Genomic DNA, 20,107 nt, shown 5'->3' on the forward strand with positions numbered 1-20,107 from the left:
TAACAGATGGATACTTCCATCTATATATCTCGAATACTGCAATTAGTGATGGTTTAGGATAATTTGTCATAGACATACCTGACATAAATGATTTTAGTAAATATAGAATGTGAGTTTGAGGATAGAACAACGTATGTCAAGGAAGCTAGTCTATAGACAAATTCTCTGTAACATTTTGGGGGAGGACGTTGGATTCCATTAATATAGGGATCCATTTGCAACTCAGCCTTCCTATGGAGATGACTTAACACCCTCTCCAAAACTGTGATTATACAATGGTATAAAATATGCCAGTGGTTGTTTAATGACTGGTAAGAGACTAAGTGCAAATCTGCATAAATATAACCTGCATTTCCTTAAGGAACAGATAAAAACTAGTATCTTTTAAACCCAGATTGAGCTTTCCAAAGAGCTGCAAGTTATTTAATCTGAAGTTTAACCACTTACAGGGCATATTCAATATTCTGGCTACAACCCCTGTCAACTAACTTATATGCAACGTTTGCAGACAACTTTGGAATTAAATGTTATTTTCTCAATGATTTATTAGATTTGTAATTAACTTGTCCATAAAAAGCAGATTCCCATGGCAAAATCTTTGTATTGGTGAGTTTTGTGAAAATTATTTGGGATATTGCATTGTAAAAAGTTGAGTATTGCTGAGAAATACAGTTTAATCATAGAGATGAGCAGATGTTGCTGGGACCGTATAAACAGATCAGTATGTATGTGATAGTTGTGTTGTCATGACTGGAGGATTTTTTTTCTGTGTTGCTGGAACTTTATTAATGGTAGTGTAACTTTAACTCTTCAACATGTGTTAAGCAAGTGATCGAACCTCATGTATTCTACTGCGTACCTACGCATCCATTGGCAAAGTTAATTTTTCTGTTCTATAACATTTTTTTTCTCTGTCTGAATATCTTCCACAAGTGGAGAGAGGGCAGTAGAAGGTCCATCCAGAAGACTGCTCTCAAGACCTTTGTCAGCCTGACAGCTTTACCCTTTAGGATAATTTGGATCAGTCCTTATATATCTGTAGAGAATTCTGCTTCCTAGCCCATGTCAGGGACTGATCTGACTGTCTTTGTGTGTTGGTTAAATAGACCACAGAGGTCCTGTCTTGCCCATGTTAAGAGCTATGCAGCAGGAGAAGCAACAAGGTAGAGTAGGAATTGGGAAGTAAATGGAGGAGGATTTCATCCACCTGCTTTTCCTGTATTGTTCGGGGGTTTTTTTATTACTGTGCTTTTGACATAGATGTAGCCTTATTCTTGCATATCTGTGAATATCCTGTTGCAGAATATACTGCTTTGCTGGATACACCTAAGTATATGTTTTGCTGAGCAACCAGCAAGTGTTTCGTAGGAGCCTATTGTCCACATTAGAAGAGCTGCCCTCTTAGTCACTTCTGTAGACTATTAAAGAGGAGGCTGGCGAGGTGTCCAAGAGAGATTAAGTCGATGCACTTACCTGACTGAGCAGGAATCGGTTCCAGATGGAAACCCCTACATTATCTGTGAACTGTGTTTATGCTTTTGTTATACTTACTGGAGGATTCAGTGTGCCTCAGAGTGATTCAACTTGAATAACATTCAGACCAAATCTGCTCTGAATCCTTCTCGGCTGTATTACACGTTTAGGGAAGCAGAGCCTCTATTCATCTAGTTTCTTATAAGGTACTACAGACTTTTACTATAGATTCCAGCAGCTACCTCTGATGAGGGTGGCTCTCAGTTAATTCCCATGTCATACCTGACAGCTCCACACTCGTGTTTTGGAAATATTAAGGCACTGCAGGTAGAACTGAATGCCAGTGTTGAGGCAGTTAAATCCTGCTTTAGAATTTATTTAGTTACAGTGGGAAATCAGACAGCAGTGATGGCCTGTAGACACATTTAGAAACCTATATTTAGTCTTATCTCATATGAAAGTCTACAGGCTTGATCTGAATCTTCTATGCAAACCTACAGTTTCGCCCCGCTACTGGGAACTTGGCAGCAGCAGATTTATTTTTTAGCCTTTTGTCTCCTACATAAACTGACCTTCTTCAAAGCATGTATCTATGGTCTTATGCAGTCTGGGATGAGTTGAAAGCTGTGGATAGGTTCCACAACAGAGAGTTAAATTTGTTTTTTTTTTCCCCCCACATTAAATATGAACTTAGACAAGAAAATGTCATATGTTGCTGAAAACTTTACTAATGCTTGGTTCAATTCTCAATGTTTTAGGACATAAATTCTTAGTGTTAGAAAATCCTTTTTCTGTTTCTTGAGTATAATTTATAGACCTATGAAGACCAGAATATTTTTTAACTCTATAGCCATGCAGTTAAACATTCAAAAATGCTTGTACAAAAAAATTCAAAAATATGCTGTACAAAATCCTCAGGTAATGAGAATGGCATAATTCAAGAGACTGTAAGTATTCAGCTCCATAAAGATCAGTAGTCAGGTAAGAGAAGACTTTACTTAAGTAGCTTAATCTAGGCTAGAATGTTTTAGCCTTATTGAGGGTAAGACAGTGAGGAGAGAAAACCAAAAGTGGTCTGGTTGATTTAGGATAAACTGCTTGCTTTAGTAAAAAGAACCTGACTTGCAGGTTTGGAATACAAAAGAGAAGTGCTGTAAGCTGTGCAGGCTGTTACTCCCAAGTCAACACTAAGGAGCAAGGCTAACGCTTCAAGCTATAGATTAGTTCAGCAGCCTTAGCTGATGCATCATGTCTCAGAAACAGCACTTTTTCCGTAGTGCCAGAGATACATGCCATCAAAAGTTACTGAAGGAAAAGCTTTGTGAAGTCTTAACAACTGTTGCAAACTGTTAGGTACAGTTCTCTCCAGACTCCGTGCTTAAATTCCAAACTTCTCCATTGGGAACAGAGCTGTAAGCTTGATAAATCTAAAGCTCTGCTAGCAAGACCCAATGGTGAATAGAGATTAATACTACAGTGACTGTAATGACATGAAAAGTAGCTTGTTTGCTGAGTCTCTTGGCATGGAAGTTCATGACTGAGTTTTGTTTGCTTAAGGAGGCTGTTAAATCCATCCCAGAAGCACCTGAAATGTATGCAGATATTTTTTTTTCTCACATTGAAGACTACAGGGGGAGACTGCAAAGACTCCAAAGACCGTAGATGGGCTTCCAGTAATTTGTAAAACTGTTGTGCAGGAACATTGGCTTGTTTCACAACAGCAAGATTTATGCCAGTTGGCAGGATTTGTTAATTTTGAAGATGTCGGTAGATAAGCTTCTGTGGTGGGTTGACTTTGGCTAAACACTCATCCAATCACCCTCTCTGTCCCTTTGCTCAACAGTGCAGATGGAGAAAATAAAATGGAAGGGCTCATGGGTCAAGGTGCAAACAGGGAGTTTGCTAGCCAGTTACTGAACGGGCAAAGCAGACTCCCCTGGGGGAATTTAATTTCTTTATTTCTTAATTTCTTTATTTCTTAATTTCTTGCCAACCTAAATAGAGTTGGATGGTGAGAAACAAAGACAAAAACTAACGCATGTCTCCTCTACTCCCTTCTTCCCAGGCTTGACTTGACTCCTCCATTCCCAACTCCTCTAGCTCCTCACTCCTTCCCTGGGTAGTGTAGGGGAATGAGCGCTGAGGTCAGTCTGCAACAGCTCTACTCTGCTGCTCCTCCCTCCTCATGCTGTTCCCCTGCTCCACTGGGGGTCTTCCATGGGCTGTACTCCTTGACAAAAAGAATCTGCTCCTGTGTAGATTCTCCGTTGGCTGCAGTTCTGTCAGGAGACCCTACTCCAGAGTAGTCGAATCTCTTCTTGGGTGCTTGGAGCAGCTCCTTCCCTCTTTCTTCTGTTTCCCCCATGTTTTTCTCACTCCTCTCTCTCACAGTTTCACAGAATCATAGAATCACCAGGTTGGAAAGGACTCACTGGATCATCGAGTCCAACCATTCCCAACACTCCCTTAAACCATGTCCCTAAGCACTTCATCCACCCATTCCTTTAACACCTCCCTGGGCAGCCTCTGCCAGTGCCCGATGACTCTTTTTGTGAAGAATTTTTTTCTGATCTCCAGCCTGAACCTCCCCTGGCGGAGCTTGAGGCCATTCCCCCTTGTCCTGTCCCCTGTCACTTGGGAGAAGAGGCCAGCTCCCTCCTCTCCACAACCTCCTTTCAGGCAGTTGTAGAGAGCAATAAGGTCTCCCCTCAGCCTCCTCTTCTCCAGGCTAAACAACCCCAGCTCTCTCAGCCTCTCCTCATAAGACTTGTAAGACTTCTGTGCAGTGTTTTCTCCCCTTCCTTAAATACACTTCCCTCGAGGCTCCACTGCCCTGACTGTGAGGCTCAGCGGTGCCATACACGGGGTCAGCTGGAGTGGGCTGGAACTGTGCCCTCCGTGGGGCAGCCCTGGTCTCTCCTCACAGAGGCCACCCTGCAGCCCTCGGTGCCAGCACGTGGGTGCTGCACCCCACTCCGCTTCAGCCGTCTCCCTGAGGGAGAAACTGAGGGATCCATGCCGGTACCATCTGTCCTTTATGAGTCTTAAACTATTTTCTCTTTCTTTCTTCTAAGCCACTTATTTTTGTCTTACTTTGACTGTCATGGGATGGCTGACCATGTTCTGCTTAATTACTTTCTTCTCTTTGACCATAAAATCTGTAGTTAGTTTTGTTCAGTGAATCGACTGGTTTTAATCCTTTGATTTGATGCACGGAACAACAGCTTATTTTCAGAGTAAAGCATGGAGATTTTTGAAGCTTTACTTTGTAAAATTTTCTTTTTTTAAAAAATTTTTCTCTGCATTTTTCGAGGTAGAAGATCCTTTATACAGTCAATGGCACACAGGCTGTCAACACCATTATTGACTTGCTTTTATTTTTCCTTTTGTTCTCAACCTTTGATTGTTTTTCTGATTACTTGCAAATTTGGAAACTCTAACATTGCAGGTTTTGAGGCAGTGTTACTTACAGGCTTTACTTCCGCTATAAGATAATTTAAATTTAAATAATAATTTATTGGATAATAATGCTGCATTTAACATCCCACTGTTACTTTATACTTTGTGTAATAAATCAGAATCATACAAAAGCAACTTTGTGTACAAGCAAGTGGAGGAAAATGAGTTAAACGATAGTCACTAAAACAACCATCAACAGAAAATGACTGTCTTTTCTATTTTAGTCCCAGAAGGATTAGATTAGGTGTTTTAACATTTGCATTTAAAAGTCACTCATTTGCAAGTGCTAAACTATGACAAGAAGAGCTTCCTGATGCACAACACCTTATATAGCTTGTAAGTTGGCTGTTCTCTCCAAACTCCTCTCATGTATTGTGTCATCTGCCCTTTCATTCAGTTTAAGACCTTCAATTTGTTTGATAGCAATCTGCCTTTTTGTGTTTTATTTTAAGGCTGTTCTTAAGTGACTAAGAACACTATTTTTTTTGCTGCATTTGTTATAAATGTAGCTGTTTATGGGCTGAGAAATCACCTTTTTCTCCTTATTTCTGTTCTTGGTTTTACTTTTTTGTCCTTAACGTATATAACCTGCCAAGCATATATTTTAACCGTAATTACTGTTTCTTAGCAATTTGCCTTATTAAATAGCTAAAAGGTATGTACTCTGTTAATCTTTTTTTGCTTCTTTATGTCTGATGGCTTTCTGGATGGCTAATTTAGCTGCCAGATAATTTCCTTTTCCAATTTAAATGTCACGCAGTATTGTATTAAACAAGTACAAAGAACTTACCATAATTGTGCTTCAAAAAGCAAAGAAAGAGCAGTGTTCAATATTAATTCAGTATTCAGAAACTTTTAGGGTTCTATCTTGTAACTCTTTGGGGTGACTAAGTATAGCAAATACTGTAAATATTTAAAAAAGTAAAGTTCCTTGTGCGTGCACAGCAAGTGACCTGGCATAGTCTTAGCAACTCTTTCAGACAAAATGCTTAAATCCCTACGTATAGTAATATTTCTTATGGAGGATAAGTAAACATATGTAGATTTAGAAACTGAAGAGTCACTTCTGCTATGATTTGGTTTGGAAGACGGCCATTAAAATAATACAAAAAACCTTAGTACTATAATCTAACTTATGCAGAGCATGATGTGTAGATCTTAAACCTTTCAGTGCTGTCATACTCTGCAAGCAACAAATACATTCTTATCACTGGTGCTCAGGGAAAAATAAATTTTCTTCTCCTGGCTGAATGTTAAACTTCAGAATAGTTCTTATTTCCTTAAAATAGGCAGGGCAATAAAACCAAAGTGAAGGATTTGCAAATAAAAGATTGCAGTGCCACGTGATTATTATAGATGGATTTGCTTTGTATCCATTTAGAGCTTGAGTGTCTTGCGTTCAATCTGCCACTGTTTTCTGCTGTGTACTCGGAGTCCTAGTGAGCTCATTTGTTAGGTGGTTTGTTATAGTGCATGTGTGTGTAGACTCATTAATGTCTTACGCTGATTTTGCCTGAAGAGATGTAAAGCTTACCAAATAGCATTTTTCCTAAAAGAGAAAGATAACTCTTGATCTCCAAGTGCCTTTTTTCTTTTCTGAAGAAAAAATCCCAAATCCAAATCAAAACCCAAACCAAGGACAGGAAGCAGAGCTTCCTCTGAAGTAAATTCTCTTCATCACCTCTGTTCCAAATGCAATAACTTTTGATATGTAATGACAAGACAACCCAATTTTGTTGCTTTTTCCGGACACTTGTTTCCTCTTAAATCATGGTGTTTGTCCTACTTTCCCTGTATTTCATTTCTCTAAAGTTTTCTCCTCCACTTGTCATTGTTTCTTTAACTTTTCACCCTACTTTGAACCTTTCTACCTGTTGGTCCATGTCCTCTTGGCCATTCTTTTTTCTTGGCTGCCTCATCCCACAAGTATTTTCTTTTGCCCTGTGTCCTTTTGTCTACAGACTATAAAGAGCTGAAGTGGTTAAGAGAACATTATTAAAGACGACAAGGCCAGAAGAGTCTGACCTTCAGTAAACCAGTTGTATTTAATCTGGGATAAACCACTGGTTTTAGTATAATCATCTAAAACTTACAGAGACAGCCAGAGTAGAGCAGTGCTAACCTTTTAACATGTTGTCTACTGACCTGGTTAAAGTATTTCAATATAGAGTTAAAATTAATTATGAATTAGAGAGAAATACACATGAAAGATTAAACTCACATTCTAGAAGCAACAGATATTACTCAAATGATAGTAAAATCATAAAACTGCATGGCTGTGGATGAGGGTGGAATTGTTTCATTTGTCTATTGTGTGTGTTCTGGAGTCAAATAACCAAAGTTGATTTGTTTGACTGGGATGATTCTGGTGGCTATATTACATAATGTGAATTAAGAAAAAAAGAGTTCAAAGATGGAGTCACAAGAACATGTAGAGATCAAATCAAAACAGGGGGACAGTGCTGCACATGGAAAGATTAGCAGATAGGTTGCTCAAAATGATCTTTTCAGTTCAAAAGACGGTCAAGCTTTTTAGACCCAGCTAAAGGCTGATGTACCTGAAAGTTATTTTTTTTTTTCCCAGATGTACCATGTGATCAGAAATACTCTTGCTTCCTGCAAACCTTGTGGTTGTGTTTAGTGTTCCACTACTTCAAATATGCCTGAATACTGAACATTAAATACTGCTCTGATCTGTATGCCTGAAAGGTGATCCAAGTCTAGGCATCAGTAGATGGACCCACAAGTTCTGGAAGCTATTGCTATGGGAAGGCTACGTTCTGCTAAGCAGGGAATAAGGAAGTTTTCTCCGTAGTTGCTGCTGAGTTGCTGATTGCTCTTTCATCTGTATAAGGTGCAAGCAGCTGGGGAGATAGCATTTAAGAGGCATCTAGCTTGCTATTGAATTTTTTCTAGGTCCTTATACACACAGAAACCTGAAACATTTGCATCAGTTACCTGGCTAAAAAGATTGCTTGCTTCTGTTGAACAGACTGTACATGTGAGCACGAAGTCTTGACCAATGTATAAATGTGGACAGAGGGCTCATGGTCCCTATATTTGTACCACCATGAAGTACGCATTCCTCCATTTCTGATACTAAAGGAGCAGGATAGCCTTATCTGTTGCCTCTTCTCCCACCTATGCTGTTGAATCATCACTGTGCTATATGCCTTTTATTTGTTTAGGAAATACAAAGCCTCATTAGATATCTGTGAATGTACAGGTAAGTGCAGAAGATCAGAATGATTGTCTTATCATCTAGCAAAGTTCTGATCTCAATTTTTGAATCTGTTTTTGTAACAGTAGCTTCATCGGATAACGAAATATCATTACTGTTTGACTTTCCCAACTGTAATGTTCTGTACTGCTTTACATCTTCTTACCTTATTGAAACTCTCCTCTTTCCCTGTGTGGTCTGCCAGTAGTATTGTAGATTCAGGGCAGTAAACTTCTGAACTTGATACTGGGGATGGTCTGTGTTGATACTGGGGATGGCTGTAGACTGTTTAGATCAGTTAAAACATTTATAATATTCTTACGTTGGCACGAAACTCCTACTGCATTTTCCTGCCCCATTTTCCTTTTCCTTATCTTTTAAATCTTCCATATGGAAACTTAATTGTTTATCCCTTTCTCAGTCACCCTGTAGTCTTTACTCTCCTAAAAATCTACAATTTTCCATACCAAGATTACATCGTTCTCCCCAGTTTTGTTTTGTTTTGTTTTGTTTTAAATCTTAGATATCCACTCAAATTTGTTGTAGAACACTGATATTCTCTCTTCCCCTTCCTCAAATCTTCCATCCCAGATTTACTGAGATTCCTTTGTGCTCGAGCTTGATAGCACAGATAGCACAGACTTAACCAACTTAGCCTCAGACTCTGCACCTGGAGCGAGAGGTGGGAGAATTAAGAGAAAGGACCATGGACATCCCAGAAGGTAGGATCAACAAAGATGAAATGTGAAAAAAACCAAAAAGCAAAAAAACATTGTCATCATTACAGTCAGGGAGTAACTACAAATATGATGTTGAGCCAACTTGTATGGTATGTTGTCGTTTCTCAGGACAGTCTGATAGCTTTTTTAGAAGAGAAGGTCAGCTTGCTGATCTGTGTAAGGCAGCGTGTTTCACAAAGAAAATGTGTTTGTTTTAAAAATAGCTGTTACAAACATTTAATAAGTTTTAGTAATTTATCAAAGTGAGAAGATTATGCTTTCTGTAGTTATAAGCATTCCATGTGTTTACATGCATAATGAGAAGCAAGACTGAAGTGTTTTTAATAGTGTGAAGAAAGTTACGAACTTAAGGGTGCATCTGGGATAGACTGTGAATTGTAAATGTGTGTATCATGTGTAGGGCATAATCCTACTTGGTGCTTGGTCAAAACCCTTATTGGGCAGTACTAGCTATTGCAAAATACTCACTTATAAGTAGGTACCATATGATAATTAACATCCTCCAAGGGTGAAAATTTGTGTCTAGTTATATTTCCACCATGTGATTTTTTTTAATTCTGAAAAATAAGTATTAGTATGAAAATAATGTGCAATCATATAATATGAATTTTCCTTTTTCACTGAAAATGTTTGCTCTTGCTTTCTTAAGAAGTGTTAAAACATGAAGGATAAAACTGGTAGAGGTTTCCATGAGTTCACTTATTTAAGCTTACATTTCCAGGTTTATCCGGATTGTGTTTGGTATTGTATCTGAATATGATATAAAAAAAAGTACCTGCAACAGGTCAGTCAGAGAGCATTTCACATCATTTTTGCTCTCAGCCTCAGAATGACAGTGGTAAGGGCATTGGTCATCCCTGGCAGTGGTGATGAACCCCGGCTGTGTGGGACGAAGCCTTCGGTGCCACCCTTTCCCTCACTGAATCACTTGCAAATTGAATCATAGATTCATTAAGGTTGGAAAATACCTCTAAGATCATCAGGTCCAACCATCATTAGAGGCTTAATTTCACAGTCTGGTTTAAGGTTCTGACAGCCTTATTCTGGTCTTTGTGTGATCTTGGAGGTGTGAGAGATCTAAGCAAAACTCAGTAGCCTGAACTTCCCAGCGTAGAAGTTGGTGGGGAGCAAAGGGAAATTTGAGGTAAGCAGAGCTGATAGTCATCCAGTGTAATTCTCCAAGAGTGGAAAGGCAATCAGTCAAAGTGGTCAGAGAAGGCTTCTGTCAAGCTGCACAGCAGAGATCACTGCAATGAGATTATTCTGCAGTATGTCAAAAATATGCTTTCTCTCTTCTTAACCAGAATGGTTTGGGGCATTTGTTTAAACTGACAGATCTGAGCACACTGCATGCGCTCTCGTATGTTCCTTGGGCAGGCAGTTTTATCGTCTATAAAAATCTTTGTCCGAACACGATTTTAACTCTTCTGTATATTCATGAGGTGTTCCCACTGAAGTACTGCCAGCCTTCATCTGTTGCCTTCTATCCCTTTTAATACAGCCAGTAATGATCCTCCTCTTCCTCATAGCCCCTGAATTTCCACATTGTAACTGCATAGCCCTCTGTTAGTCTCACCTCCACTGTCTCTTCCTAAGGGTCTAAGCAGTTTCTTAGATGAAGCGTTGCTCATCTCCTGTGCCTGTTCTTGTATCCCCTGAATTCTTCCTACAGACAGAAGCACGCAGAACAGGTCTCCTGGTGACCCCACGCTCCTAGTGGCTGTCAAGGCCAGTTTGTTCCTCTGAGTAACTCAACAGCAAAATGCATTTCACAGGTTAGGAACCCCAAATACAGGTTTTACGCAGACAGTGTCTTTCAAATCTAGAGGGAGCAACAGCAGCTGTTAATACCTTATTTCAACACAAGATAGAGAGACTTAATTTCTGCACTGTCTGGAGATGCATGTATATGCATGTATATATATATATACTTATATAATAAGTACAAGACAACTTGGTTCATACTAACTCATCTTGGAAACTCAAGCACACAGTCACTCTGCCAGCATGTGGTGGAGCTAATCTTAAGTTCTCAGGTAGCTGAAGGATGTAGCTATATTTATAGGCTATTGTACGCTCCTGGAAGAAAATAGGTCAGTAAGTTTTGGGCTTTCCATAGTCCCTTGTGTGACTACAGTGCCTCTCCAACTCAGAACTTTTCAGATTTTGTGTACTGTTGCTTTAGGACAGAAGCCTATGTAGATAGAGACACAAAAAAAAGGCAGACCTTCTAGCAGTAAAGTACTGCGAGCATAGTACTGAAGATAGTTGAAGAACCATACACCAAAATATCTAAATTTCTTAGTGTTTTATTCCATACAAAATCAGAGTGGTTAAGATGTGAAGGGGCCTCTGGAGATTCCTCAGTCCAAATACATGTTCAGAGCAGACCCAAGTATTTCCGGTGGCCAGGGCTATGTCCTATTGGCTTTTGAATGTCTTCAAGGACAGAGAGTCCATAACATTATTTTTTTTTTTTGATAATATAAAATCAGAATTTATTTCATACCCATCAAGTCCTCTATGACCACCATCAGTTGACCCACTCATTTTTCCTCCCTCGAGCTTGCTTTTTTACTTCAAGAATTCGACTTTCCAATTTAACTGTGTTGTGATTTCGACTAACTTTCTTTACAACTTCAATACAGCTACATGTTTCCGATTTCTTTTCTCATAGATTATTTTACATTCTATAAAAAAACAACCCTCTTGACTTTCTACTACGTTTGTTTTGACACAGTTTGCATAAAAGAATATTTATATGAAAGAATATTAGAGAAACATGAAAAATTGTGTTGTAGCACAAGCTTCGGCAGAGATGATGTACACATGCACTATTAAAGACAGTCTCATTCTGAGTATTTTATATATTTTTACTACAGTTGGTAAATATATAAATGGATAAATGAAGTGGAAAGCTTCTGGTGAGTTCTCTCTGTTTTTCAATGGCAACTAAAATTTTATATCAGTCCTGACTGTAAGCTGTTTCATTCCATTGACCTTATTTTGTTAGACTACTATATTTTTTTAAAAAAATTATTTTTATGTTCCACGTATATCTGTAACTATGGAAACCATGAAGCGATTAACAGGAATACAGCTGATGCTTCTGTGGCTTGTCAAGGCAGTCAAATGTTCAAATAGTTAGACCAACCTCTTTGTTGTTTTTAAGAAGGTTAGACTATGCAAAAATGAGCTATGAGATAACGATTTCTACTGTAGCTTAGTGGTCTATGAATGGTTAACATTGGGATGTCTGGGATTGCTGACTTTTGAAAAAAGTGGTCTAAACTTCATCATGACCTGTGGTTAAATGAAACCTGTAAAGCCCAAACAATTAATGCTTCCTGGGTCTTTTTGATTTTTAACCAGCCACAATAAAGTTTCTCTGATTTTTAACCCCTTCTTTCTCCTGGTACAAAAGCCTCTTCTGTCTTGCTCAAAATTGTAAGTCTGTAAATTTTGGTCATTTTAATTAAAAGCAGACTGAAAACCAGAGCTGCAAGGAAGTCAAGATGCAAGTTTTCACAGTTTGTCCAAGCTATAGTCCTGTTTTAGGAGGTCACAACTATAACTGAGACAATATAATTTTTGTAGTATGTTTTTAGTGGTGTGTATTAATTAAGTTATTTGTGTAGTAAATTTGAAAAAAAAAAACTTACAGGGGGAGAATATTTCAAATTACTGTATGTAAATATGCCGGTGTGAATTTTTAGACAAAAGCTATGACTTCTCCAGTAGCAATTTTTGTTTCTTCCTTGAATTCCAAAGGCATTTGCAAAGAAGCACATTGCAATAGTGGCTGGAACCTGGCTGTGTGCTGTTTTAGAGGTATTATTTTATATGATAACTTTATAGTGTGCTGAATGTACCATTTCCAACACTGAATTTGCTGCAGGATTATAATAGTGAATGTTTAATTTCTGTAGAAGTTGTCAGGGGCATTCTGGAAGATTGGCAGCTGTAGCTGAGAGATTTTGGAAGCAGGGCATATTACAAAAGTCTGTTGTTTCTATCCTAAAATGACTGGTAATGTTATCAACAGAACTGGAGTAACATACCCTTTTGATGTCAACTCCTTGAATCATCGCTCCGCTGCACCTTTTATGTATCTTTCTACTGGCAGTTTGTAATTGTGAGGTTAGAAACTTAAGCCAGGAATAAGATTAGGATCAATTTCTGAACTGTATGTTCAGTTTCCTAAAAGTAGGCATCTGATGCTACTTTTGATGCCTTGTGATACTTATGCATATGGGTGGCAAATGGGATGTACCTATGCCCTCTGAAGTGGCCCTTGGCAGCCGGGTGGGGTATGCTGACTTATCTTTAATGGCAGTATTCTATCATTAAACACTGGATTTAGTTTTATTTTGCTGTGTCTGTGTGAGAGTGAGTGGACTCTCTTTGGATGGAAATGAAATATCTGTCATGCCTATAGGCATTTTGGTGTAGAGAGGAAAAAACTTAAGCGTCTTACTCTCATCCTTATTCCCACACATAGAATCTGAATTAGGAAGTTAACATCTCAGTTAACTATGAAAAGCGAGCAGGAAAATAGTATGAAGTGTGCTCTCTAATGTAAGAGGAAAATTCTGATAAGGTGGACTGTTAAACATTCCTCCTGGATACTGTCACTCAAGCATGTAAATGGCACTGCAGACTTTAGGGTGACACGTAGTTCTGTGAGCAGTAGAGCCTCCTTCCCCATGAGCATGTCTTGTGATTGAATTGCGGTGTAGATTCTGTGATGCCAATAAAAGATTGCACTAATGAAATATTTATAGGGCTTTTATAGAACGGCCTATTTCATGGAACTTGTTAAGAATATAACCCCTCAAACTTCAATGCCTGTACATTTATTGCATTTGCCCAGTGGATTAAAACATTACTGGAAGGTTTAGGGAGAAAATGGGAAAGAAACCAGTCAGTTATCAATGTAAACCTCATTTTCTTGCCAAACTGGGGTAAGAATACCAAGCTGAAAACCTAAGTTATAAAGAAAATCTGCTCTGCATAGGAATGGAAGAACAGAGTATGCTAAAATGGCTTTGATATCACAGCCCTGAAATGGCTGAGCCACATGTCTGATGAGCATCTGCATGGGCAAAGTGATCCTATCCCTGCTTAGAGGGAAAAATGGTAGAGAATTGTAGTGTCCTTTTGAATCCTTCAGCCTAGAGAAGAGGCTTCAGCAAAAGCCCAACCTAGACACCTAGGCTACCTGTCTACTAATAAGTTGTACCTAACCTGGGACTATTCATAGGTGTTAGAATATCTCTGCTAGTAAACTGGCCAAAGGCTGCCTGGCACGCTCTTGGTCTTCTGCCTGCTAGCACTTTGTCATCATTTTTTCCCTACTGGTTTGGCGTGCTCCGAGGCTCACCTCCAGAAGATGGTTTGTATGCATTGAAGTAGAGCAGAGGTCCTAGCAAAGGTGCAGGTTATTTCATGTCATTTGGCTTCGGTACTCACAAACGTTTCTGTGCAAGTTTAATGGGTGTCATTTCAAGATGTAGCTTAATAGGACACGGCGTAGAAAAAACATTCTCTTCCCCCCCATCTGCCATTTTTCCTGACCTCATGGTTTCACTACTCATCATACTGCTTGAGAGGGCGAAAGAGGAGCAAGAGAGGAGGGAAGTACAGAGAAGACCTTCCTTTTTGGTGACCAGTAGCCATTGGATGAACTTAGCTGTCTGTACAATACTGAAAAATATAGTTAATGAAAGCTTGGGTTCACAAGCACATTTTCATTAGAAAGGTAGTGTTGTTCACTTATCTAGATTTTGGACTAATGCAAGGATTCAAGTAGATTTTCAGCTTCATTTGTTTATGTTTTAATGGTGTGGATACGTCATTACACTTAAGCTAGGGTTTTATTACAGAATTCATTTCGATGTAGCAAAAGAGATAAACGCAATGCTGTATACTAATTTCATGGTTTGCTGCATGTTTTATGTTATCCCTGAAGCATTAAGTGATACATAGTCTAACTTAATTCTGTGAGTGAATAGTTTTGTAAGAGCAACTTGATAACATTTCTTCCCTCTGACTTTCAAGAGATTATTTGTAGGATGGTGGCAGAGCTTTGCTGAAGTGCTTCAGGCAGAGAAGAGAGTCTGCCTAATGAGATCTGTTTGAAATGGCTAGTATCTTCTAGGAGAAGGTGGATAAAAGAACATTAACAAAAGCAATTAACTGAAAAGATGTTGTGTATACTCCCTTCAGGAAAGAAATAATTAAGATATCTCAAAGTTCAGTAAGGAATAGCTTGTGGCCTGCTGTATAGCATGCTTGTTACTTAGTTTACTGTACAGAGATGAAGCAGGATGCATGGGAGTCAGTGTAAGTGTGGGTCTGCCATTTCTAAACTCATGAAGCATGAAGGAGTGCGCTCCTTATGGAGCCTCCTCAGAATCCGGGCTTGGGTGAAGGATTTGGGGAATTTGCTCAGACCTTGGCCTGAGTTTTGCCTGGCATGTATCACACAAATTTGGTATAAAGTTTGTGTCCACCCTAATGTGACTTTAGTCTTCCAGTGCATGTTTGGAAATCTCCAAATTTGAAATTGAAAAGAAAAATTCCTTTTTTCACATTCTAATATGCAGTTTTGAAATAAGTAATCATGAAGAAATGTTCTTATTTTTGTAACTGAAAATGCTCTTTTTCTCTGTGTGTATGGTTGTATATATTGTTTACTATGGGCTCTTTCAAGTTGGAATTTCATGTTGTGTTAGTACAGGAATACTGTTCCTACTCATTGTGGATCACATTCAACAGAACCTGTAAGAGTAAGTCTAAGGAATATTTTTTTCTGTGAATGAAATGCCCCGTATTCCACATGAAGGCAAGCATGGGATCCTTCTAGCATGCGTTCACGCAGCCTGTAAAGTTTCCACATGAATCTGTGTGGGAACTGTTGACCCACCACTGCTGAGTCCTCTATGTGCCACTCTGTTTTTGTTATGTAGCAGTAAAGCTCAGAACCCTTTTCTATGCTGTGAAAATGCAAATTTTTCCAGAGCCATGCACATGAACCCTTTGAATGAGGAGCACCCCTTTACTGGTTCTCTTTAAGAGCTTCATGTGCAGGTATGCATTGACCTATGCAAGGATGCAATAAACCAGAAACAAATCCAACAACAAAAAGCAGACTCTGGATGTCCTGAGTGACTTACTGTAGCGCTGCATCAGAGCTCAACATCCAGAAAACAGTAAACAGAAAGTATTTTTGAAGTGACAGGTCAAAGCAAAATTGTAAAAAGCACTCTTCATTTTACTGATGCATAGTGTGGTGATCTAGAAGCCACATCAGAGAGCTGTAATCCTTCATCAGAGCATTTGTTTGGTTGCCTAACATCTGTGGATTGTTAAGATAAGGTATTACACTGACCTGCTTTAGTTTAGATTAGTTTGGACCACATCCCAGTATGTTCAATCAGGATATAATTCCTGCATGCTGCTAAGTTGCTTGCTCCAAATACTTCTCTAAAAATGTTTTTCAATATACAGTTTTGTCACTGAAACTGTTCTGTCACCTCAATTTTGGGTTTTTTTTGCTCTTAAAGAAAAGCTTTTATTATTTTTTTCCTTTTGGACCAAATATATCTCAAGGCAAATGTAGCATTTATTAAGTCCCGAAGAGATTCCTAAACAGGGATGGTAGCGTAGCTTCTATGTGAGTATAATGCAGATTTCCTACGTGTGTAATCTGTGTTGATTGGTATGTATTGTGCCCAAAATGCGGTGTTTAAAGACAGCTGTAAGAAAATGGTTTTGTATTTACATGCCTTGTCTTTCTTCTTTCTAGACTCTGTATTTTTCTGTGTCTATTTGTGCATTAGATATTCCTATTTGTTTCGATATCATAATATTTTGCATAAAATGAATTACAATATGAAAGATAATCATGTAAATTAATGGTAATTTATTGAAGTTTGTTACATAATTTATACATATTTTTAATGGTCAAATACAATAAATTGTAAATGAGGTCTGTTATCATCTTTACACATTTAATTGTGCTTGCATACATACACATGTATTTAATTTTAATTAGAATATTTAAATTTTACTTTAGTGTTCCTTATCCTTCCTTAAAACAAACTAGTTGATTTATTTTTTTATTAAACTTTTTTCAACTTTCCCTGTAAACTCATAAAATACAGGCAATAACATGCTTTTCGTTAGTGACTTTTTTTATGGCATTGACATAGATTTCAAATGCAGACACATGTACATGCATACTCTTGCTGCTTAATAAGCTACCAATTGTGTCAGAGTCTATAAAGACATTTAAAAATGTGGATTTTTTTTTTCCTTTTAGTTTTGCTGTTTTTTAAATACCAGTAATAATAATGCTGGATCGATGAAAAACCTTTTCTATTAGAATGGATAGTCTGATAAATGGAATCCATGTTTTGTGAGTTATACTAGATGAAGGAAGTAAGACATTTTGGAGTTAAGGGATTTTTTGTTGAAGGGCTAGAATTTATTTTTTTGAAGTTGCTGTACCTTTTATCCAACAGAGGGTTATCTGTTTTTTTCATCATAATATATGTTTGTGCTACTGTTGGAATAACTGTAGCTTTTCACTAAGTTGTTTTTTTTTTATTAATAGAAATCTGAATAGATATTGTAATGTCCTCCTTAAATAGAAGATATATTTCAAAATATATCAAAATGTAAGTCATATTTTGATAAAGGCACAATCCAGACACAGGGAAAAGAGTCGAATGTCTTCTCAGTGTGGCTTGGTCAAACAAGGCAGAAAGGGTATTGATCTTCAGACCTAAGCAGACAGTCGATTCTAGGGTGTTTTAAATAAGTCTTAATTATGTTAAATATGCAAAATGCCTAAAATTTTCATCATGCCGTGTAAGCCATGCACTTCCTCCCAGGCCAGAGAATAAGAGACCTCAGTACCAGAGCTGTGTCCTGTTGTAATTTCTCCCCTGAAGTGTTTGTTTTTCCCTGTTGCTTTTAAATGTTCCGTTTAGCCATTGTATAATTTTATGACTGTTGCATCATTCCTGTGTTTACAGAAAATAAGCATTTTTTCATTCTAGATTTTGTCATCATTCTTACCTTCTTTCCAATTTTACCCATTCTTTTACTTCTTCCCACATTAAACAAAAAGATTTTCTTTACCATTTTTCTTATTAGTCAGCTTTGTTTCCTCTCATCTCTACTTTTATTTCTGACAAAATTCTTACGTCTTGTACATTCTTTGTGTGTTTTGCCTTTTATTTTCTTCTTCCTCAAAATTCTTTTGGTCTTTGTCTTAATTTTTTTCTTAAATATTCACATACTTTATAGTCCTGATTAACCTTTTATTTTTCTCTGGTGGTTAACTCCTGTACATAAGACTATCTTGTACTGTATATACACTTGCAACACAGAGTCTCACTTTACTGTTTGTGCTCCTTTTTATCTGTGTATCTGGAATAAAAGAATAATAAATTTTAAAAATCTTAAGAAGCACCGTTTATGTACGTAGTTTAATTGTTATTGCTGGAGACACACGGTTTATTATTTACAGCTATAACACAGAGAGATGGTAAACGATCCTTTTCAAGTGCTACTAAATGTGGTACTTTTACATCCTTTTCACTGGTGCATTTAGTTCTGTATTAGTAGGGTTTTTAGGTCTTACCTTACATCTCTGGTAAGTAGTTGTTGTGGATGTAGCTTAAACCATGCACAGTAAATGCTAGAGGTGTTTGCAGGGTAATCTTGAGTTATGTTACGTGAGAAAATTGAATACCGTGTTGGTTTTCTGTGGCGGTGGATGTTGGGAATTAGCCCGACAGGACTCCTCCATCCACAGTACAAGTCCCGTTCACAGTCTGATAGGCTTGTCCGGACAACTGTCCACATCATGGAAAACAAACCCAGCCCACCCCCAGAACTGCATCAACACCAGCAACAAGTGTCGGTCGTGTTATCGGTATTTATTTAGGACTGACCTAGTGCTGGCTGAGTGGGGATTGGTACAGGTAGGACTGATGTATATTGACAGCACATTTTGGAGAAGCTCGCATAGCATGTGCCTGTAGGATGCTTGGCTCTGGCCAGTGCAGTCAGTGCTTGGAGAAGCATGTTCTGGGTCCTGTCATGAACACCAGCCTCACCGGTTTAGTGGAGAGCGAGAGATTGTAGCTGCTCTGTGAAAGTGAGCATTCAGGGTCTGAGGGGTTGCTGCACTGACTCTTCTTGTTGTCTTCAACTAGGTTATGTGGGTATGCAATTTATGTCGAAAGCAACAAGAAATCCTAACGAAATCCGGAGCGTGGTTTTTTGGAAGTGGACCACAACCCTCACCCAGCCAGGACGGAACACTGAGTGATACGGCAACTGGTGGAAGCTCAGATGCACCAAGGGAAAAGAAAGCAAGACTTCAAGAGCGATCGAGATCACAGACTCCCTTAAGTACAGCAACTGCCTCATCACAGGAAATCTCTTCTTCCAGTGTACAATCTGACCGGAGGAAAGGAACAGAAGTATCGCAGCCAGCTATGGGCCTGGACCAAAAGCAAGTTTCATCAAGATCTAGAAGTGAACCTCCAAGAGAGAGGTAATGCTTTCCGTCTTGACAGAGCCTTGCGATTATATATGCTAATTCAGTAATAGTGCAAAAGGATGTCAGCTGGGCCTTGTGTGTGTCTACTGCTGTGCAAGAACAAAGAATACGTTGATTTACTGACTGGAGAAGGTTAAATTTTCACTAGCACATACATATCTGATTGGGTCTGTGCAACAGAAATGAGGAAAAAATTAACAATTGTTTTTTAGGCATATTTCCATGTACTTCAATGCATTTTGTTGTAAACTTTTAATATATATTTGTGAGTTAATTTTAAGTTTTTAATTTGGCAGGTATTTTGAAGTTACTAAACAAAAAGCACGCCTCTAACTTCGTGAAATAACATACTAGAATTTGAAAAACAACACCCCCAACACCCACTTCACAATGAAAAAATCTGCCCTATGGAGTTCTGTCAGATATCCTCATGTCTTGTCTTTTTATCAATGATTGTATTATTTTTAATAATAAAACAGGAGTTATCGAAAGAGCTCATTTAGACCTGCAAAGTAAACATTCATGAAGAATAGCAGTAGTAGCTTCTTGAGTTCAGAGCAAGTTTGTATGCTCTGAATACAGCCAACCAGAAGCAAACTGTTATACTTTAAGTGAGTAAATGAGTTAATTCCT

At 38.3% G+C, this 20,107-nt stretch overlaps 1 protein-coding gene across 50 annotated transcripts in view; it reads left to right on the top strand.

Annotated features, from left to right (window-relative positions):
• The window catches only part of RIMS1 (regulating synaptic membrane exocytosis 1), a 327,910-nt gene that overhangs the window by 120,980 nt on the left and 186,823 nt on the right, over window positions 1-20,107 (top strand). For 44 of the 50 annotated variants that reach the window (XM_054061002.1, XM_054060978.1, XM_054060958.1 and 41 more), the window contains exons 4-5: window positions 15,630-15,683; window positions 19,125-19,468. In XM_054061002.1, the coding sequence (XP_053916977.1) occupies window positions 15,630-15,683; window positions 19,125-19,468 (398 nt within the window). Of the gene's footprint in view, window positions 1-8,319; window positions 8,875-15,629; window positions 15,684-16,297; window positions 16,571-19,124; window positions 19,469-20,107 lie in introns of those variants that run through there. The other 6 variants (XM_054060959.1, XM_054060963.1, XM_054061003.1 and 3 more) reach the window with 3 other exon arrangements.

The sequence above is a fragment of the Cuculus canorus genome, chromosome 3 (assembly GCF_017976375.1).
Source record: "Cuculus canorus isolate bCucCan1 chromosome 3, bCucCan1.pri, whole genome shotgun sequence".
In the NCBI taxonomy this organism is placed as follows: Eukaryota; Metazoa; Chordata; class Aves; order Cuculiformes; family Cuculidae; genus Cuculus; species Cuculus canorus.